Below are 23320 nucleotides of genomic sequence, written 5' to 3'. Positions count from 1 at the left end.
TGTATATATTTATATGTATTCTTATGAATACATTTATGTTTATGGATCCTTGTACATGCATAGTAATTCTAGAAGCTCCAGAAGCCTTCCAGAGAAACAATTTTCATTATTTTATGATGACACATATATCTATTTCTTTCTCTCTTTTTTATTTTTAATTAATTAATTTGTTTATTTATTTTTGGCTGCGTTGGGTCTTCATTGCTGCGCGTGGGCTCTCACTAGTTTCAGAGACCCAGAGTGACTCTTCATTGCAGTTCGCAGGCTTCTCATTGTGGTGGCTTCTCTTTGTTGCGGAGCACAGTCTCTAGGCGCGTGGGCTTCAGTAGCTGTGGCACACGGGCTCAGTAGTTATGGCTCGCAGGCTCTAGAGGCAGGCTCAGTAGATGTGGCGCACGGGCTTAGTTGCTCCACGGCATGTGGGATCTTCCCAGACCAGGGCTCGAACCCGTGTCCCCTGCATTGGAAGGCGGATTCTTAACCACTGCGCCACCAGGGAAGTCCCTTTCTCTCTTATTTATTATAAATTTTTTAACATCTTTATTGGAGTATAATTGCTTTACAATGGTGTGTTAGTTTCTGCTTTATAACAAAGTTTATCAGCTATACAAATACATATATCCCCATATCTCCTCCCTCTTGAATCTCCCTCCTACCCTCCCTATCCCACCCCTCTAGGTGGTCACAAAGCACTGAGCTGATCTCCCTGTGCTATACGGCTGCTTCCCACTAGCTATCTGTTTTACATTTGGTAGTATACATAAGTCCATGCCACTCTCTCACTTTGTCCCAGCTTACCCTTCCCCCTCCCCATGTCCTCACGTCAGTTCTCTACGTCTGCATCTTTATTCCTGTCCTGCCTCTAGGTTCTTCAGACCCTTTTTTTTTCTCTTTTTCTTTGTTTAGATTCCATATACATGTGTTAGCATACGGTATTTGTTTTTCTCTTTCTGACTTACTTCACTCTGTATGACAGACTCTAGGTCCATCCATCTCACTACGAATAACTCAATTTTGTTTCTTTTTATGGCTGAGTAATAGTCCACTGTATATATGTCCCAAATTTTCTTTATCCATTCATCTGTTGATGGACACTTAGGTTGCTTCCATGTCCTGGCTATTGTAAATAGTGCTACAGTGAACATTGTGGTACATGACTCTTTTTGAATTATGGTTTTCTCCAGATATATGCCCAGTAGTGGGATTGCTGGGTCGTATGGTAGTTCTATTTTTAGTTTTTTAAGGAACCTTCATACTGTTCTCCATAGTGGCTGTATCCATTTACATTCCCACCAACAGTGCAAGAGGGTTCCCTTTTCTCCACACCCTCTCCAGCATTTACTGTTTGTAGATTTTTTGATGATGGCCATTCTGACCGGTGTGAGGTGATACCTCACTGGAGTTTTGATTTGCATTTCTCTAATGATTAGTGATGTTGAGCATTCTTTCATGTATTTGTTGGCAATCTGTATATCTTCTTTGGAGAAATGTCTAGTTAGGTCTTCTGTCCATTTTTGGATTGGCTTGTTTGTTTGTTTTTTGATATTGAGATGCTTGTATATTTTGGAGATTAATCCTTTGTCAGTTGCTTCATTTGCAAATATTTTCTCCAATTCAGAAGGCTGTCTTTTTGTCTTGTTTATGATTTCCTTTGCTGTGCAAAAGCTTTTAAGTTTCATTAGGTCCCATGTGTTTATTTTTGTCTTTATTTCCATTACTCTAGGAGGTGGGTCAAAAAGGATCTTGCTGTGATTTATGTCATGGAGTGTTCTGCCTATGTTTTCCTCTAAGAGTTTGATAGTGTCTGGCCTTACATTTTGGTCTCTAATCAATTTGAGTTTATTTTTGTGTATGGTATTAGGGAGTGTTCTAATTTCATTCTTTTACCTGTAGCTGTCCAGTTTTCCCAGCACCACTTATTGAAGAGGCTGTCTTTTCTCCACTGTATATTCTTGCATGCTTTATCAAAGATATGGTGACCATATGTGTGTGGGTTTATCTCTGGGCTTTCTATTCTGTTCCATTGATCTGTATTTCTGTTTTTGTGCCAGTACCATACTGTCTTGATTACTGTAGCTTTGTAGTGTAGTCTGAAGTCTGGAAGACTGATTCCTCCAGCTCCGTTTTTCTTTCTCAAGATTGCTTTGGCTATTCGGGGTCTTTTGTGTTTCCATACAAATTGTGAAATTTTTTGTTCTAGTTCTGTAAAAAATGCCAGTGGTAGTTTGTTAGGGATTGCATTGAATCTGTAGATTGCTTTGGGTGTTATAGTCATTCTCACAATGTTGATACTTCCAATCTAAGAACATGGTGTATCTCTCCATCTGTTTGTATCATCTTTAATTTCTTTCATCAGTGTCTTATAGTTTTCTGCATACAGGTCTTTTGTCTCCTTAGGTAGGTTTATTCCTAGGTATTTTATTCTTTTTGTTGCAGTGGTAAATGGGAGTGTTTCCTTAATTTCTTTTTCAGATTTTTCTACATTAGTGTATCGGAATATGAGAGATTTCTGTGAATTAATTTTGTATCCTGCAACTTTATCACATTCATTGATTAGCTCTAGTAGTTTTCTGGTAGAGTCTTTAGGATTCTCTATGTATAGTATCATGTCATGTGCAAACAGTGACAGCTTTACTTCTTCTTTCCCGATTTGGATTCCTTTTATTTCTTTTTCTTCTCTGATTGCTGTGGCTAAAACTTCCAAAACTATGTTGAATAAGAGTGGTGAGAGTGGGTACCTTGTCTTGTTCCTGATCTTAGTGGAAATGGTTTCAGTTTTTCACCACTGAGAACGATGTTGGCTGTGTGTTTGTCATATATGGCCTTTATTATGTTTAGGTAAGTTCGCTCTATGCCTACTTTCTGGAGAGTTTTTATCATAAATGGGTGTTGAATTTTGTCAAAAGCTTTTCTGCATCTGTTGAGATGATCATATGGTTTTTATCCTTCGATTTGTTAATGTGGTGTATCACATTGATTGATTTGCGTATATTGAAGAATCCTTGCATTCCTGGGATAAACCCCACTTGATCATGGTATATGATCCTTTTAATGTGCTGTTGGATTCTGTTTGCTAGTATTTTGTTGAGGATTTTTGCATCTATGTTCATCAGTGATATTGGCCTGTAGTTTTCTTTCTTTGTGACGTGTTTGTCTGGTTTTGGTATCAGGGTGATGGTAGCCTCATAGAGTGAGTTTGGGAGTATTCCTCCCTCTGCTATATTTTGAAAGAGTTTGAGAAGGATAGGTGTTAGCTCTTCTCTAAGTGTTTGACAGAATTCGCCTGTGAAGCCATCTGGTCCTGGGCTTTTGTTTGTTGGAAGATTTTTAATCACAGTTTCAATTTCAGTGCTTGTGATTGGTCTGTTTATATTTTCTGTTTCTGCCTGATTCAGTCTCAGAAGGTTGTGCTTTTCTACAAATGTGTCCATTTCTTCCAGGTTGTCCATTTTATTGGCGTAGAGTTGCTTGTAGTAATCTCTCATGATCCTTTGTATTTCTGCAGTGTCAGTTGTTACTTCTCCCTTTTCATGTCTAATTCTACTGATTTGAGTCCTCTCCCTTTTTTCTTGATGAGTCTGGCTAATGGTTTATCAATTTTGTTTATCTTCTCAAAGAACCAGCTTTTAGTTTTATTGATCTTAGCTATTGTTTCCTTCATTTCTTTTTCATTTATTCCTGATCTGATCCTTATGATTTCTTTCCTTTGCTAACTTCGGGGTTTTTTTGTTCTTCTTTCTCTGATTGCTTTAGGTGTAAGGTTAGGTTGTTTATTTGAGATGTTTCTTGTTTCTTGAGGTAGAATTGTATTGCTGTAAACTTCCATCTTAGAACTGCTTTTGCTGCATCCCGTAGGTTTTGGTTCGTTGTGTTTTCATTGTCATTTGTTTCTAGGTATTTTTTGATTTCCTCTTTGATTACCCCCTTTCACTCTTTTTTAGGTGGCCTACCCTGTTCTTTAAAATTTCCAGGGACTCATAATCCAGATTTCATCTTGGTTACATTTTCTGATGCTTCATGTAGTATCTAGGACATTCATTGTAGAACGAGTCATTGGTATGAGAAATTTCTGTTTCTTCCCTTGCTTGGTTTCCTTGCCTTGGGCTCTTAAGTGTCAGGAGGGGTTTGGGAAAATAATGGGTTTGCTCAGGCCTGCTAGATAATTTGGTGGAAGAATGGCAATCTTTCATCCCATTGTGTTATCCTGACTCAGACTTATAGTCACTATCATTTATGGTTGAGAAATGCCTTAAGTTTGTATGAATCCATAGCCTCTTGGCTTTAACTCATCTACACAAATCATAAAAATAATAAGAGATATAAAAATAAAACACTGGCATTATTGATCATCTGTTTTTTACTATACACTTTACTAAGCACTTTATGTATTTTATTTCATATAATCGTCATAATAACCCTATAAGTTTGATACTATTATATCATAACTTATGATTATCATCCTTCTCAGCTAAGAAAACTGAACTTTGTAGAAATTAAGTAATTGCCCAAGATCACCATGCGAGTGAGTGGCAGAAAAAAACAGGTTTGTGTGAGTCTATAGCCTATACTCTTTACCACCATCCAGTATGGCCTCCATGGTAGAAAATCATGAGTTTAGCTAAAGTATATCTTTGGTATGTAATCTGGCTGTGCCTTTGTACAGGTATCACCCCTTCTGCTGGTTCCCCTTCTAAATAAATGTGGTGGCCATTGCACCAAGAACGCACAATGCAACATTTTATTAGAAGGAATGGTAGTAAGGGCCTAGGAGCCAAAAGGGTAAATGAAACATTTTATTAGTAAGAGTATTCACAGCAAATAACAAAGCTGGATTTGTAGAACCATTTGCTTTCTAGAAAGGGATCTGTCATGCCTCTCATTTGGCAGAGCAGGGGATTTCCCCAGGGTGGGAAGGGAGAACATTCAGCTCCACTGTATGGGCTGAGTGCTGTTGAGCCCATCCAGTCAGTGCCTGGAATCTGTCATTTGTTGATTGTTATCAGTGTCTTTTCTTTTGCTTTTCTAGGATTGTAGCCGACAAGGTAAAGGAGGTCCTATTTATCCGACCCCGGAAGTACATCCAGTGCTCCAGCCCAGAGCCCGCAGAGCCTGGCTACATCAACATCACGGAGCTGGCGGCATCTGTGTGCCGCTATGACCTAGATGACATGGACATCTTCTGGCTCCAGGAACTCAATGAAGACCTCGCAGAAATGGGTAAGTTGTTTCCTCACAAGTAACTTGTTCCTTGACTTGATTTGTGATTTTTTTAAAAAGTTGTCAGGACCGTTTTAACTTGCTTTCATTTTGTGGCTTCCTTTCTTTTCTGGGCTCTTCATTTATTTTTCTCTTTAATCTTAATCTTAATGAGGCATTTCCTGAAATGCATAAATATATTGAAGTAGAGCAGTAACATTTAAATCTGACCTTGTCTTTCCTTGTTCATGGTGAATATCACAGATCAGGGATGGCATGTAGGTTTCATGAGGCTGTTTCCCAGTTCTGAGTGTGAGATTGGTCATGGCTGATTGGACTTCTGATTGAGAAGGATTCTGAAACTGGTTCCTCGTTCGGCCCTGAAAAGTACCATGATCAGTGAGCAGGGCCAAGGGTAGTGGCACCTCTGACATCTCCACCTGATGGAGAGAAACTGCAACTTCAGCATTAGGCAGCACCACTGCAACTGACAGGTTGATGTGACCAGGACGCCTTAATGTAGGACTTGTATTTTTGCTGCCTGGAAGAAGAATGGCAGGCCTAGGGCAAAACATCCCCAAAGCAGTTCTTAGCTACCTACAGTGAGTTCTAGAGTTGTCATGCTACTCTCAAAAAATAGAATAGAATGAAGCAAAAACAAGCAAATAAAAAAACCTCATAGTAAACATAGTAGAAATTTTAAGGTAGATGTGTGCCACAAAGTACCATACCGGCAATGCTCAGAAATCCTAGGCTGAAAGGAAACTCACCTTATACTTACACACAGTTCTTTTTGACCTGCCTTCAGTCTAAACAGTGTTTAGGTCCAAGTGGTCCTGTGAAACTGGGTGGTTTTTAACTCTCTGTATGAGATATGGTAAAGGATACATTTGATTTTGTTTTTGTTTGAATCACATTTGATCATTGTTAGTACAACAAGGATCAGTGGTTTTCCTTTTCTTCCCTTTTTTTTCTTTATTTCTCTTGAGGTTGGTATCTGAATGCATGTGAATACAAAATTAAAATTATACTAAATCCAGTTTGGCATGGTGGTGATAGTTATTCTGCCAGTAACCAATACTAACTCCTTGCTTTTTAAAACATTTTGTTTTATGTCTTCTCTTGTTCTGCCTTCTAAGAGGAAAGAGAGGGGTCAAAAAAATTTAGGGTGGGAACCACAAAGAGAAGGGAATAAGAGACTGACAGAGGGCTTCCCTGGTGGCGCAGTGGTTGAGAGTCCGCCTGCCGATGCAGGGGACACGGGTTTGTGCCCCGGTCCGGGAAGATCCCACATGCCGCGGAGCAGCTAGGCCCGTGAGCCATGGCCGCTGAGCCTGCGCGTCCGGAGCCTGTGCTCCGCAACGGGAGAGGCCACAACAGTGAGAGGCCCGCGTACCGCAAAAAAAAAAAAAAAAGACTGACAGGGAAAATGAGAGTATGAGGGCATAATCAAGTGGATCGATGGCTCAATGTACAGCTGTGTTTATGAACTATACAGCATCCATATACACTATAGTCATTACAGTGCTGCCTTCAACATGACACTGCCTTATAACAAAGTCCCTTTGGTATTTTGCAGTTAATTCCCTTTGGATGAGTTTTTTTAAAATAAGCTTTCAAAAATTTTTTTGAAATAGTTTTAGCTTTCAAGAAAAGTTGCATTTTTAATAGTTACCATATACGCCTCACGCAGTTTGTTTCACCTAATGTTAACATCTCGCTTTACCATGATACATTTGTCAAAGTTAAGAAACCAGCACAGGTACAGTACTATTAGCTAAGTTCCAGACTTTATTGGAATTTCACCAGTTTTTCCACTAATGACCTTTTTCTGTTCCAGGATCCCGTCCAGGATACCACATTGCATTTAGGCTTGGATGAGTTTTAAAAAGAGGATTGCCTTATCTCCAGCATTCCTTTAGAGTGAATGATATTGTAGTAAGGTTCTAAGAGCTTAAAATAAACTTTCAAAAACAATATTATCTTAAGCATGCTTTTTATTCAGATTAAGGAATTCTAAAAGTTGAGTGCTTACTGCATACCAGTCACTATACTAAGCAATGTATGAATATGATCTCATCTCTGCCTCACAAGAAATCAATGAGTTTGGTATTATTATCCTTATTTTTATAGATAAGGAAGCTAAGCCCTAAAGAGGGTAAATAACTTGTCAAAGCTTATATAACCAATGTGAGGTCAAGTTGGAATTTGAATCCAAGTGCTCTTATAACCAGACACTATACTCCTTCACTCCAGGAAAAAAAAAAAGTGTAATTTGTCTTGGCTGGAAAAATTAAACATACTACCTGAGTAGTTTTTGGTTTCATAAGTAGCTACAACATTGAAAAGGTAGTTTATGTGGAATTCCAAAGTTCCTTAGGATCTTATATTGCAGATGAAGTGGTGTATTTGGATAAATTTGTTTTGGATCACTTTGAGAAGTACTCCTGAGTTTATAAGCTGTTAGAATAAATATATGTGTGCTCTCACAAAATCATCAGTCCCCCTAAGAAGAAAAATGTTTAGTTGTTACCAATAGCCATCATATGAATCTTTTAGTTGAGTTATTATGTATAGAAGGCTAAGAAAAATTAAAGTATAGAAGGAAAAGGAATCAAGAGGCAAAAAAGGTAATTTCAGAATTTGCAGTTAGACCTTTATGAATGCTAATAAGTTTATTTTATATTATAGTTTGTCATTAGAAAATATTATTGGATTTTCTAAAAGTCAGGTTTGAAAAACAAATAACAAATATTTCATATGTATAATCACATATACAGTACCTAGAATTTTCTTTTATGGCTTAATACCTTTTTGTATGAACATTTCCTTGTGTAACCATTAGATGTGCTCATTGGAACTAATTTGCTAAGAATGAATTGTTATTTATATCCAAATAGTTATATGATTCTAATTATTTTATTATACTATAAAGTGTTCAAGATTACAAAGTCCAATGAAAGTCCTCCCTCAGTGGGAATAAGAGAAAACAGATTAGGAGGAGTCCCCTGGTAGCCTAGTGGTTAGGATTCCGGGCTTTCCAGGTTCAATCCCTGGTCAGGGAACTGAGATCCTACAAGCCTCATGGCGCAGCCACAAAAGAGAGAGAGAGAGAGGGAGAGAGAGAGAGAGAGAAAACAGATTTAGGAGGAGACTGGCTAGGATTTGGACAGAAAATTGAAAGGGTCAGTATATATAACTTACAAAGAATATGGTGAAATGTATTTTTCCTTTCATGTGTCAAACACTAATATGTGATGATAAGTAAATTTTAGAATAGCTCTAGTAAAAGATTCTTTAAAATCTGGTTGTTTTAGATCAGGGAAGGGATGGTTTTATCCTTTAGAATCTCCCCACCCCTGCACCGGGCTCACAGTAGGTGATTTGGGAATGACAGCTGACTGATGGGTTGATTGATTGTTTGTATTTCTGTGCAGGTTGTGGGCCAGTTGATGAGAATCTTATGGAAAAGACAGTAGAAGTCCTGGAACGCCATTGCCATGAAAATATGAACCATGCTATTGAGACAGAGGAAGGGCTAGGCATAGAGTATGATGAAGATGTGATCTGTGATGTGTGCCGGTCTCCAGACAGTGAAGAAGGGAATGATATGGTGTTCTGTGATAAGTGTAACATCTGTGTGCATCAGGTTAGTGAGAGTGGAGACCGCCACCTCCCCACGGTCAGCCTTTCTGAAGTTCAGTGATCATCTCCAGCACCCATATCTGGGTAGCAGCTTGCATTTAAGGGTGAAAATAAAGATTTGGCCTGGCTGTTCTCCAGTAATTCCTTTAGAAATAATACTTCTTATGATCCCCAAGGTGACTTATTAACTTTACTCCAGGGGGCTAAACCCAGGTCTTTATTGTGTATCTTCATGCCCATTGCCATTGAGATTGCCTTGTTCGATACTTTTACAGTCCCCTGGGGAGTCTCCTTGCTGCCTGCCTGGGAGTCTCTCCTCTGCCTTGGAGTCCCTGTTATATCATCAGGTTACACCCATGGTCAGTAACCTTGGGGAGTTTACACTTCCTACAGCTGGAAGTCGGGACTCCTCATCCTGGCACCCAGAGCTCTCCTCTCTCTCCCAAATATACCACTCCCAGGAAACTAGGTCTACTCCATTTTTAAACATCATAGAATTTTAGGAATGTAAAAAACCGTCCCACTCCTTAATTTTACAGATAATACCAGGAGAGGTGAAGTGACTTTACCCAACCTCTTACAGCTAGTTGTCATTCTTTCTCTACCACACTACTTTTTTTAATTAATAGTAATGATGATGGTGATATCCACATTCTTTTCAGCTCTTCCCCTTTCTTCCCCCACAAGCCCTGTACTCTAGCAAAATAAGGTTACTCAGTGGGGCAGTGATGAATATTCCTGATGCTGTCCTGTCTCCATGTTTCAGCCGCACCAATTTAAAATGCCTTCTCCCACCTCCGGCTAACAAAACTTTACGTATCTTTCAAGATCTAGTTCGAATCCTTTCTTGAACTCCCTTACCCTAAGTGATTTTTCACTCTTCTGAACCTGTTGTGTGTTTCATTCATTTCATTAATTTATCTAGCAAATAGGTATGCAACACCATCCATGTTCCAGGACTGTGCTGCATGCTGAAGATACAGTAATGAAGAGGCAGACATGGTCTTTGCCCCCAGGGAGATTAGAATCTGGTGTAGGGTCTACAAGGAAACTGCCCATTTAGCATAGTATGCCAAGTGTTTTTGTAGGTTGAAGTCTGTGCTGCTGTGGAAGTGCATGGGAGGGATGGGGGTCGGGAATAACATCCAGCAGGTGGCATCCAAGCTGAATCTTAATGGCCAAAGGGAAATGCCAGAAAAAAACAGCAGTGTGTGTTCAGGCAGAGAGGAGAACATATTCAGGTGGGGTAGTGAGAGTAGGCAAAGTATGTTAGAGGCAACTCTGAGCTGTTCAGAACTGTGGAGAGTGGTGGGGTCGAGTAGGGAATGCATGGAGAGTGAGGGTAGAGAGGGATACAAGGGACACATGTGAAGGGCCTCCTCTGACAAACTAAGGAACTTCGGTTTTGTCCTGTCAACCCTGAAGGATATGATTTGTAATATAGAAGGATCATCCTGACTACAAAATTATTAAAATGATTAGATAATACAGGAGATAGAGAGAAACCAGGACTTAAGACTTTATTTTAGTTCCATGGGCCACCTAACCTAACCCTCTGTATTAAAAGGTACTCAGAATATTCTGTGATCAGTTGGGTCTCTTTCTTCCTTTTACTTGTATCCTTTTAGAGTGAATTTTGAAAATGTATCTTCACTCTACCAGTTATTGGCATTTATGTCTCACCTTTAGTGAGAGAGAAAATCTTTACTACTGAAGTACGAACTTAAATATCTGACAGTACACGTCCACAAATATCTGACAGTACAGGTCCACAGTCCCTTCTATGCATTTCCAAAATTTTAAAGCTCTGAAAACTACAAGTTTTTACCTAAGTTTGGCACCAAAACTGATTTGAGGGCAGTAGCAGAACTCACCCCGTATGAAGCTGTTTGTAGTCTTTATTCCATTTTGTGAAAATACTCATATATTTTGTTAGAGAAATATTAATGTATTTGATTATATGGCACTGCCCTGGTCCCATTAGGGGGTTAGGTAATATGCCATGTATATACTGTATCACTTTGCTACGATATGCACAATTCTGAATTTCCTGATGTTTCTTACCCTAGAGTTTTCAGATAAATGATTGTGGATCTTTAGTAGAATTGAAGGTAATAGTACTGAGGTCATCTGTATATATTTTCTGTATTTGTCCTTCACAGTTGGGACAAAATATTAATGAATTACTTCCAGGTTCTTTAACTAACAAAATGAAATGTAGCATAATAATTCTCCCTAAAGGTATTTTGCTTTGAAAACATATCCAGTAATGACTGTAAATTGTGCCCTTTCCTCACATAGAAAGAAATGGCAATAACACCAGGCCAGGCCTTGCAGAATATAAGCTGGTATGTATTAAAGCTGGATGTTGATGCCACATAAAGTTTCATATAAAAGAGAATTCTTCCGAAGTGAGTAGGTTCACTTGAATTCTAAAGAGATACTTAGGTTAGAGCTCCCTCTGTTGACTGAAAAGTGACTTTAAATGATTTGGAAGATTTGGTTTACTCAACAGAATTGGGGACATGTTGACAATTATATTTATTAAACATGATTTTTCTTCTTTACTGCCACCATATTATATAAACTGTTTGTTCCTCTGTGACTATAATACACTTATGGTCAGTACTTTAGAAGAGAGGTTTATTTTACATCAATAGACGTTGGATTTTAACAATTAATTTAAATTTTTTCCATTAAAAAGTGTGAAAACTGGGACCATTCCAAGGCCCTTAATGTATTCCATTTTCTGCTTCTTAGCCCAGGTATTGAACACTCAAACTGAGGCCTAAATTAATTTGCCTGAAGGTACATGCTCATAGTTTTTGTACCTGTCCTATATATAATGTTTAGCACTAAATTTATTAACCCCTTGAAATTATATGTAAAACATATGTTCGTGCATGTGTGCAGTTTTTAAAAAAAAATACAGTCCAGACTTCGTCATTTTGTGGTCTAGAAAAAGTCGAGAGCCACTACAATGAAATACAAGCTTCTATGATCTTATGACCAGGAATAAGTCTACACAAGAGCTCAGTAAATGATTTTCTACCCAATAAAATGGCCAGGTGATAAAGGGTATTCCTAGAACCAGCTTCTGGTTTTTCTTCTGCTGGTCTGAAAGAGGCTCTGTTTTAGGGAGAAAGCTTGCTTTCATTTCCTTGCAGACTTTCTGGATCTCAGAGAAAGAAAAAGCTTTGAAGGCTAGGGACCTTACAAAATGATGCCCTGCTTTTGTGACAGCGGCCTAGTTGGAATCCAGCTTCAGTTGTTGAGTGAAATTTATTTGTTCTACCAAACCACCTCCTCAAGCTCAGCGTAGAGAACCTTCCAGATAAATTGATGGTAAAGGACCTACCCCCAGTGACCTTACAGTATCACTGAGGAGATGAAACATAACAGTTAAAGTAGAGAAGAATACATGATGTCGACTAAGTACCTGGTGAGGGAAACGACATTGAGTGGAGGGTGGGAGTCAGGAAGTGGAGCAGACCCAGGGGCTACAGTGATCTGAGAATTGAGGTGAAGAACAGCAGGCTTTTTCTTTGAAGGGCCAGATAGTAAATATTTTAGACTTTGAGGACCACATATAGTCCCTGTGACATATTCTTCTTTCTTTTAACATCCCTTTAAAAATATGGAAACCATTCTTAGCTTGTTGGCCTTACAAAACAGGCCTCAAGAAGTAGGTTTTAGATGGGGTTGGGGGTGGGAGCAGAAGGGGCTTTTAGAGGGTTTATTGCTGTGCAATGGTATGAAGACTTTGTTTTAGTACGAAGACTATGGCAGCCAAATAGAAGGATTGAAGGTATGAAGGGAGAGGAAGAGAATTTAGAAATAAATCACTCCAGGCATGACATGAATGAGGACTTGGATGGAGCAGTTGTGGTGGGGATGGAGAGGAAGGTCAGAGTCTAGTGACCACTCCGTAGGGATTAGTAGCAAGCCCAAGGGACAGTAGATGAAGGAAAGTGGATAATAAGAGTCAAGGAATTTGGATCTGGAAGCTGCGAAGCATGGTGGTGATATGGATAGAGAGAGTTTGGAAAGGGGGCCAGTTGCGGGGGTAACATGATAGTGACTGTTGGAACTGGAATCTGAGCTGTGGGTGAACTTTCTGGGGCAGGCACAGGCTTTGAAGCTGCGGTGGTGAATCAGTCAGTAGTGAAGGTATGCTAGGCTTCATGGGGAGCCAGGTGACCCCCAGCTATAGTCTCTAATGGTGAGAGTAGAGCAGTAAGGGGGGAAGGATGGGCGAAATTAGACATAGTGAAAAGGAAATCTAAAATATTTTCCAAACTAATCTCCCTCCTCGCACCTCCAACAGTAATTCATTTATTTATTTGTCCGACTTCATTCTGTAAGGAATTTGAAGTAGCTTCAAGAACTCATTATGGACTATTGTGATTAGTCTAATATTCTGTTCAATTCAGGATCCATTCATAAGTCCCTTTTTCTTCAACTCAAGCAAGTAACTGCTACAATTTCCTGAGAGTGCTTTTTATGCAGCAGGCACTGTTAGGCTCTTTAACATCAGCTCATTTGCTCCTCAGAAGTTTCATTCTGCTTATTTCTTAACACTTTTTTCTTGATCACAGCAGTGCATGACATGTAGAAGTTGTTCAGTGAGTATATGACTGACTAATTATAATACATAATCATTGAGAAAGCTTTAGGAAACGGAGGCAAAAAAGAAAAAAATATGTAATCACAAAACTCACATAACAGTTGGGCTAACCTTTGCGTGTATTTCCTTCTAGTCTTGCTCTGTCGTCCTTAAAGTTAATTCTCATACACATGCTGACCTTAAAACAGATGCTAGAAGTTGCTTTTTTTTTTTGAGTGTTTTAAAATTACTAAATCCTGGATATGAGCTCGTTTGGCCTTATTTGCCTTTTTCTCCTAAAAGTGGAGGGTACTCTGTGACTGTGTACCGGAGCAGACATTGACCCCGTGAGAAGATGCTAACCATTACCCCCTCTCCTCCTCGTGCCTCCAGGCCTGCTACGGCATCCTCAAGGTCCCAGAAGGCAGCTGGCTGTGTCGCTCCTGTGTCCTGGGCATTCATCCACAATGTCTGTTATGTCCAAAGAAAGGTGGAGCCATGAAGACCACCAGGACAGGGACTAAATGGGCTCACGTCAGCTGTGCCCTGTGGATTCCAGAGGTAAGAATTCATCCAGGTCTGTGAGGCCATTTGCTCTCCCACAACATTCAGTCTGACTCAGGCTTCATGGAGATGCTTCATGCCTGCCCAAGTTTCTGAGGTGACAATGGTTCCACTTGACCTCCCTCACATCCTTCTTTTGCAAGTGGGCATGTGAGCCCATGCTAATTAATTTATAGGTGGTACTACCAGTGGTATTGGATAAATTTGGATGAGAGCAGAGGGTATGAGCGGCAGATTTTTTAAAGGTAAAACCTACCTTAAAAATACCAAATCTTAAGTGTAGAGTTTCATAAGTTTTTACACATGTATGTATCTGTCACCACAACCCAGACCAAGACATAGGACATCCCAGAAGTAAGACACAGAGCATCCCAGAAGGATCCCTCATACCCACTTTCCAGTCCTTATCTGGGTCCCTATTACCCAAGGGTAACTACCATTTTGATTTCTATCACTATAGTTTCGTTTTGTCTAAAAATGGAATCATGCAGTATGCACTCTTTTCTGTCTGGCTAGCAGTCTATATTGCAGTGTGTGTCAACGTTCATGCCTTCCTATTGCTGAGTAGTAGTCCATTTTTTAAGAGTTTCTTTATTCAGAATGCCACCCCTCACTATTTAATCTGGTCCTTCAGTTGCTGATATTTCCTGAGGGCTTCCAGACATTACTTCTTACTTTTTATGGCTGCCCTTTTTATTTTTATTTATTTATTTATTTATTTTTAATTTATTTATTTTTGGCTGTGTTGGGTCTTTATTGTTGTGCATGGGCTTTCTCTAGTTGCAGAGAGTGGGGGCTGCTCTTCGTTGCACTGCGCAGGCTTCTCGTTGTGGTGGCTTCTCTTGTTGTGGAGCATGGGCTCTAGGCGCGTGGGCTTCAGTAGTTGTGGCTCGCAGGCTCTAGAGCACAGGCTCAATAGTTGCGGCCCACGGGCTTAGTTGCTCCACGGCATGTGGGATCTTCCCGGACCAGGGCTCGAACCCGAGTCTCCTGCATTGGCAGGCGGATTCTTAACCACTGTGCCACCAGGGAAGCCCTATGGCTGCCCTTTTTTTAAAAAAAAAAATCTGTTTGGACATCTCATTCACATTCTCGCTCCCCAAACCCTATCCAAGCCAGGAAATTTGTTAGCATTTTACCTGCAGAACAAGAGAGACTGCAGAATTCAGTTTATTGGGAGCTGATGATACTGTATCAGAAATTCACTCTTCTTTAAAACTTGCCTGCCTTTATTCTTGTTAACGTCCAATCTGTCTAGCAGTCGAGCTCACAAAGTTAAGCTGAAAGTTCTAGGTACATACTATGGTATTCTTATGGATATAGAAGTCAGTTTGTTTTTTTAATTTGAGTAGTGGTTTCTTTTTCTTACTAAGAACATCCAGCTAATAGACATGTGAAATGAACTCTGAGGTTTCTGGCCTGAGAATCACTAATTTCTAGCAGCAAATTCCCCTAATAAAGCAGGCTCTTTCAAAATATTAAAAGTCTGGAACATGACTCAGGAAGAGTTCTTTAAAATTAAAAGAAGCTTTCTCACCTATTGACATTCTCTTATGGTTTCTAATACCTGATTTCTAGTACTTCGGGGGCTGTGCTAGATGTCTCTGATCTTTCTACTGTTGGTTTCTCGATGTGGGTGGAACTTGTACTAGTTTAACTGTCCTTACTCAACAGTCCTTCACTTTTCAAAGTCGTTTCTCTCTTAGAAACTCATGTATGTATTTTTAAAGAAAACACTTTTTACCAGAAGTTGCTTGACCCCTTATTTTCACACGCAAAAAAGTTCCGTGTTTTTAAAAAGCATCTCTTTCAGCACTCTCTCAAAGACTAATCTCACTTTAAAGCTACTTTGGCTGAGAGAATAGAGTAAGCTGGTGATAGTTAATGTGATTTTAAAGACTGGTTTTAAAATGTTATCCTCATCTTTTCTACTTATGTGCTGCAATCTCTTCATTACACAGATTGCTGCTACTTTCCAACGATACTATGTCACTGCCGCTGTTTTTCATCATTCATTATTAAATGAAAAAAACACAAGGCATGTGGCAACATCTCAAACATGTGAGAGGTGCTAGATTTTGAGACTCTTAATTCGTTTCCTTAGTAGCTTTCTTTGGTTCCTAAGTAAAGTGTAGATATCTTTGATTCATTAAGGTAACCATGCCTAGCCTCTACTCCTGCCCTCTCATCCTATATATGAATCAGTTATATTACTGGAAATGATCGAAGGCCTGAGCAGTGGCTAGAGACGGGTTTTATTTATTCGAAGTTCCATAGTAACCTTAGGAGACATGGCTCACCTCATTGTTTTGATGTTCTGAGCTTCTTGTAACATCATTTATGGTTTGTGAAAGGTACTTCTGGAATGCCTTCGTGCCTTCTGCCTTATGGTGATGTTTTATTTGTAGGTCAGCATTGCTTGTCCTGAGAGGATGGAACCAATCACAAAGGTCTCCCATATTCCGCCCAGTCGGTGGGCCTTAGTCTGCAGCCTGTGCAAGTTGAAGACAGGGGCTTGTATTCAGGTAAGTCCCAATGAGAAGTGGTGGAGTGGGCTAACACCAGATTGGCCAGACTCACCCTCCCAGTGAGAGCATCCTGCTAATTGAAAGGTTACTCAGCAGGCTTCCCACTCACTCATAGAGCTCTGCTACTGTACAGACCATTTCTGGAACCCCTTTTTTGGATGTTGCCTCTGGACCCTTCAGCTTATTCTTTTCAGTAGCCATAGTGGTGGTTAATTTCCATCCTTCACTCTCAGATCTGATGAATTAGGTGAGTTCTGAGGCTAGATGATCCTGGGTGGAAACAAGCCATAACTTCTAAACAACCAGGCCCATGTTCTTGTGTGGCTCACCCATTATAGATGGATGACTTGGGTTCCAGGATGATTTGACAGATGACCCTGTTGCTGGACTAAGTGCAACTCATTGGATAGGGAAAGATGCATCTGAATGGATAAATTCTGGTTGATAGGTTTGAAAGTCATTCTCATAGGCATATTTGTTGCATTATGGTAGTGCAAGTAGAGTTTTCTGAGACATCTGAGGCATAGAAATTCAGCTGCTTGAAGTAGAAGTCGTAGCTGGTGCACCCAAAAGCAACATTGGAGGTGGGGAGGATGGGGCTGGGGGAGGCCAGTCACCCCCAGAAAAGGCAGGAAGGTTGACCCTTCATAATCTAGTTTTCCAGAATGTCATCTCACCTTTTATTCCAAATGTAATAAGGTGGATTTCCTGGTGAGAGGGGAGGAAGGGCTGGCCTTCCACTTCCCAGACCTCTTGCATAGGATACAGTCTGGTTGGAGTTAGGTTTGCATGTTCACCTTCACAGAAAGGGGGCCATATGATGTCATAGCTTAGGGACAGTGGCTCTAGGTGTTTCGTGAGGTTCCTTGCTATCTGGCTCATCTTGTAGATTTCTTGCTCTAGACCTGGGATCAGCCACTCCTCCAAGTAACCCTGGTTCTTTTACTGGGAAATGGCATTTAAAGAACACAATCTGGACCCCAAAAACACTTTTAGTTTTTAAACTCGTTTTTACATTTGACAGAATCGGATACTTTGTCTTGCTTTTTAAAAAATTTTTTTTCCTGCTGATTTTATTTATTTTAACTATAGCACTTTAGCAATTATAAGGGGAAATGTGTTTAAGGAAAACTATTCCCATGGGGTCTACTGCCTTAACACATTGCCTGTTTATGCTTTTCTAAGTTCTCTCCTGATTGCGCCCCACATGTGAGCCCCTTGAGGGCCAAGGTTATGTATCATTCTTCCCCTAGCACAAAAGAGAGTGCCTGCCCCTTGTCAGTGCTCAATTAGTGTTTATTGAATAAATATATCCGTATTTAATTGTATCATAGATTAGTTTGTAATATGCATTCTCCCCACTAAAAAATAAAATATTTCCCATCTTTTCATAATTATCATTTAGTCATTTTATAATAGCACATTGAATTTATGTCTGTTAATTACTTATTTTCCTTATTATGGTACCTGCATTTTCCCCCATTTTTGCTGTTTTAAAGGATGATTTTTTTTTTACAACAGTTAGTAATTGACAGCATGACTGTGGTGAGAGAAAAAATGCCCCATATCGCCACATTCTGCCCTCTATTGTAGTTATTTATCTATGAGTCTTAGCTTCCGTAGTAGGCTGCAAGCTCAAACTGTCTCATCCTTAGATCCTCCAAACCCCCGACATGGCCAATGGACAATAAATATTAGATTGATAGATGGATAGTGGATGAACAGATGGATGGAAGAAACATTCTGGAGTGGGTTTTTTTTTATTTCAGGGCAGTGGTTTTGTTTTTATTACTTAGAGTTTAGATTCTGCATTTTGTACAGGTCTTTCCAAATTAAGACTCTTAAAAAATTTTTTTTACTGAGTAAATTAGAGATTTAATGAAGCTCCAGTGAAGTCTTAGTTTCCCTCAATCTTAACAGATCCAACACCTTTTTATAACAAATATTTTGTAATGCATCTATACTACCTTTACTTTCGTAATACCTCTACTTAGTAAACTATGAGTTTACTAAATGAAAGCCGTGGCTTAAAATATGGTTGTTAAAATACAGGTATATAATTGCTAATTCTTAATTTTCTTGCTGAGGTAGTAAAAGGAAAGACATTAATGATTTTACTTGTTTCAACATTCCCTATCCAGTTCCTCTGTTGCATGTAGGTTCATGAACCAGCATTAAGTTCTAAGGAAAGGATAATCAGCCTTCAAAATTCTGACTGTGGTGTTTCCAGCAAGTAGTGTTAAGCAATGAGAAAATTCAGTAACACTTTTCATCACTCTGATGGCTTTGTTCTGGTGGGCTTCTCTGAATGGCCCAAACTAGAAATGGTTCTTTTTCTGGCCATCTCCATTTTCTACATAATGACCCTCCTTGGGAATTTAGCCATCGTTATCTTGTCACGCCTTGATGCCAGACTCCACACCCCCATGTGTTTCTTTCTGTCTAATCTCTCTTTTTTGGACCTTTGATATACTACTTCCCCTGTCCCCCAAATGCTAGTCAACATCCAAAGCCACTGGAGAAATATCAGCTACCTAGGATGCATAGCTTAACTTTTCATATTCCTTAGTTTAGGATCCACTGAATGTGTACTTCTTTCAGTAATGGCCTTTGATCGTTATGTAGCTATCTGCCAGCCTCTCCATTACACAGTTATCATGCACTCTTGGCTATGCCAACAACTGGCAGCAGTGGCTTGGGTAACAGGTTTCAGCAACTCTTCGGTGCAAATAGTGTTGACTTTCTTGTTACCTCACTGTGGTCCATATCAGGTAGAGAATTTTTTCTGTGAGGTAGCTGCCATGCTTCAATTATCACGTGTTGATACATGGATCAGTGAAGTGGAGATGTATGCTGCTGTGGTGGTCATAAAAGTCTCTTAAAATTTTGATTATAAGGAATTTCACGTATTCAACAAATATTTGAGTGCCTAATTGTGTGCCAGGCACTGTTCTAGGCACTTTGGACTTATCAGTGGACCAACAAAGAACTTTGCACCATGGAACTTACATTTTGGTTTGGGAGAAATCAGTGATAAGCAATAGATACTAAATATCATGTTAGAAGATGGTAAGTGCTATGGAAAGTAAAAATGTGGAGTATGGTAAGAAGATGGGGATTGTGGGGCAGGAGGCATACATTGCAAGTTTAAATAGAGTGGTAAGAGTAGGACTCACTGTAGCCGTGGCATTTGAGCAAAGACTCGAAGGTGAGAGAAGACAATGCAGATATTTGGGGTAAAAATGTTCCAGGCAGAGGGATCAGCCTGTGCAAAGGCCCAGAGATAGGAGTGTGTTTGGCTTGTCTGAGAGATAGGAAAGAGGCCAATGAGAATGGAATGGAGTGTTTGGGAAGAGAAGATCAGAGAGATTACACAGGGACCTGATTGGTTAGGTCAGGGGTTGGCAGTTTTTTTCTATACAGGGCCAGATAGTAAATATTTTAGGCTTTGCAGGCCATATGGTCTCTGTCACAACTACTCAATTCTGCCTTTGTAGCACAGAGGCGGCCATAGACGATACTTAAAGCTTTAATGGAATATAGCCATGTTCATTTGCTTATTTATGGACTCTAAATTTATTTTATATGTCATAAAATATTCTTTTTCTTTTGATTGTTTTCCACCATTTAAAAAACGTAAAAACCATTTTTAGCTCCCATTCTTAGCTCATGGGCTACATAAAAACAGGTATCTGGCTGCATTTGGTCTGTGGGCCATAGTTTGCAAGCCCATGATGAAGGGTTTCCAGGGCCCTTATAAGATCTTTTGTTTTGGGACTTCCCTGGCAGTCCAGTGGTTAAGACTCCACGCTTCCAATGCAGAGGGCACTGGTTCGATCCCCAGTCAGAGAACTAAGATCCCAGATGCCACGTGGCGTGGCCAAAAGGTTTAAAAAACAAAAAAGATCTTTTGTTTTTACTCAGAGTTTAAAGGGGGAGCCGTTAGCAGGTTTTGAGCAGATAAGTAAAATGATTTGATTTATATTTTTAAGGGATCACTCTATGGAATGATGTCTAAGATTTGCTTCAAAATAATCTGGAGGGCAGGGTACTATGGGGGTTAAAGATGAATCAAGATGGGTCATACATTAATAATTATTGAGTCTGTATAATGGGTATATAGGGTTTAATATAGTATTCTCTATGCTATTATGTAGATTTTTCCATAGTAGAAGGTTAAAAACAAAAATAGGCACTCTGGCTGCTTATTTGGAGCAGACTATGAGGAGGGAAGGTTAGGAACGAGAAAAGCAATTAGGAGGCTATTACGGTAATCCTTGAGAGATGGCAGTGGTGGCTTTGTCTGGAGTGGTAGCCCTGGAGGTGGTGAAAAGTGGTTGGGTTCTGGATGAATATTGAAAGTAGAGCCAAGAGGATTAACTGTGGAGCGGGTATGAGGTGTGAGAGAAAGATAGGAGTTGGGGATGCTTCCAGGTTTTGGCCTGAACAGGGAGAAGGGTAAAGTTGCCATAAACTGAATGGAAAAATCTATAAGTAGAAGAGATGTGGGCGGAAAGATCATCATGAGTTCAGTTTTAGACATTTAAGTTTGAGATGTCTACCAGATATCCTAGTGGAAATATTAAACCGACAGTTGTCTATGCGAGTTTGGAGTTTGGGAGGAAGTTTTGGACTGAAGACATAAATTTGGGAGTCATTGTCATGTAGGTATCTTTAGCCTGGACTGGGTAAGATCACTGAGGGAGGGAGTGTAGATAGAGAGGAGAACAGTACCAAGCACAGGGCCTTGCAGCATTCCAGTGTTAAGTAGTCAGGACAGTAGGGAGAGATAGCAGAGGAGAGTGAGAAGTCACCAGGGAGACAGGAGGAAAACCAAGAGAGCATAGTAGCCTAGAAATCAAGGCAAGAAAGTGTTTCAAGGAGAGGGGAAAGATCAGTGATGTAAAAATACTGCTGGAGTAAGATGAGGACTACAAATTGACCCCTGAATTTAGCAGTGTGATTATTGGTAACCTGGATGAGCAGTTGAGGTGGAGTGATGATGGCAAAAGCTACATTGCCAAGGGTCAAGGCAAAGAAATGGAGTAGGAACAGTCCGGAAAAGTGAGGGAAAGAAGTCCTCTCTTTAAGGTGGAAGAAATAACAAGTATGTACAGTCAGCCGTCTGTATCCGCAGGTTCTGCATCTGAAGATTCAACCAATTGCAGATTGAAAATATTTGGAAAAAAATTCCAGAAAGTTCCAAAAAGCAAAACTTGAATTTGCCTTGCCCAGGCAACTATTACATAGCATTTGCATTGTATTGGGTTTTATAAATAATCTAGAGATGATTTAAAGTATGGGAGGATGCACATAGGTTACATGCAAATACTATGCCATTTTATATAAGGGATTTGAGCATCTGTGGATTTTGGTATCCACAGGAAGTCTGGAGCCAATCCCCCGAGGATACTGAGAGACTACTGTATGTATACTTGTTAACATATAGAACATAACAGTATGCATGCAAAGAGAGTGACCCATGGAGAGGAAAAACTGCTGGAGCGAGGTTTTTCAGTAGGTGAGAGAGGGTGGGGTAAAGAGGGTGAGAGAGGGGCGGCTTCAGGTAAGAGCACAGATTGTTCTTCCCGGGTAACAGGCTTGAAGGCAGAGTGTGTAGGTGCAGTATTAGATAGGTGTGCTGCTGGGAATCTGCAGAGCGCTCTTTTTTTTTTTTTTTTTTTTTTTTTTAAACAGATTCCTGGTGCCTCCTACTCTGCCATCTTCCCAGAATCCTCGCTCTTATTGTTTTGTTTTGTTTTGTTTTATTTTTAAAAATTTAGGGCTTCCCTGGTGGCGCAGTGTTTGAGAGTCCGCCTGCCGATGCAGGGAACACGGGTTCGTGCCCCGGTCCGGGAAGATCCCACATGCCGCGGAGCATCTGGGCCCGTGAGCCATGGCCGCTGAGCCTGCTCGTCCGCAGCCTGTGCTCCGCAACGGGAGAGGCGGAGGCAGTGAGAGGCCCGCGTACCGCAAAAAAAAAAAAAAAAAAAAAAAAAAAAAATTATTTATTTTATTTTATTTTTTTATTTTTGGCTGCTTGGCTGCGTTGGGTCTTTGTTGCTGCACGTGGGCTTTTCTCTAGTTGTGGCGATCAAGGGCTACTCTTTGTTGCGGTGCGTGGGCTTCTCATTGCGGTGGCTTCTCTTGTTGCGGAGCACAAGCTCTAGGCACGTGGGCTCAGTAGTTGTGGCTCACCGGGCTCTAGAGCGCAGGCTCAGTAGTTGTGGCGCACAGGCTTAGTTGCTCCATGGCATGTGAGATCTTCCTGGACCAGGGCTCGAACCCACGTACCCTGCATTGGCAGGTGGATTCTTAACCACTGTGCCACCAGGGAAGCCCTATTTATTTATTTATTTAGGCTGTTCCACGTCTTAGTTGCAGCACGTGGGATCTTCATTGTGGCACGCGGACTTCTTAGTTGTGACATGCGGACTTCTTAATTGTGGCATGTGAACTCTTAGTTGCGGCATGCGGACTTCTTAGTTGCAGCATGTGAACTCTTAGTTGTGGCATGCATGCGAGATCTAGTTCTCCAACCAGGGATCGAACCCGGGCCGCCTGCATTGAGAGCGTGGAGTCTTACCCACTAGACCATCAGGAAGTCCCCAGAGTGCTCTTTTTGATTGTTGTCATTTCCTCAGTGAGATAGGAAACAGGATCATCAGCTGAGAGTGAGGATGTGGGTGAAGTCTCAAGGTTTGGGGAGAGAAGAGGTGTGAAATAGTCTTTTGGTTTGGGGAAGTGCACTGTGAGTGCCAGGCTGCATTAAAGATCTTCC

General features: G+C 40.4%; 1 protein-coding gene and 1 pseudogene across 7 annotated transcripts in view; both read left to right on the top strand.

Annotated features, from left to right (window-relative positions):
* The window catches only part of JADE3 (jade family PHD finger 3), a 168431-nt gene that overhangs the window by 131171 nt on the left and 13940 nt on the right, over positions 1-23320 (top strand). For all 6 annotated transcript variants that reach the window (XM_081222939.1, XM_081222940.1, XM_081222936.1 and 3 more), the window contains 4 exons: positions 5027-5217; positions 8634-8845; positions 13841-14008; positions 16420-16536. In XM_081222939.1, the coding sequence (XP_081079065.1) occupies positions 5027-5217; positions 8634-8845; positions 13841-14008; positions 16420-16536 (688 nt within the window). The remainder of the gene's footprint in view (positions 1-5026; positions 5218-8633; positions 8846-13840; positions 14009-16419; positions 16537-23320) is intronic.
* On the top strand, positions 18786-19421 carry LOC308608834 (olfactory receptor 2J3-like; annotated as a pseudogene). Its single transcript has one exon. The product of its transcript is annotated as an olfactory receptor 2J3-like (transcript).

Source organism: Mesoplodon bidens (genome assembly GCF_964165515.1).
Source record: "Mesoplodon bidens genome assembly, chromosome: X".
Taxonomy (NCBI): domain Eukaryota; kingdom Metazoa; phylum Chordata; class Mammalia; order Artiodactyla; family Ziphiidae; genus Mesoplodon; species Mesoplodon bidens.
This window is presented reverse-complemented; position numbering and strand designations above follow the sequence as displayed.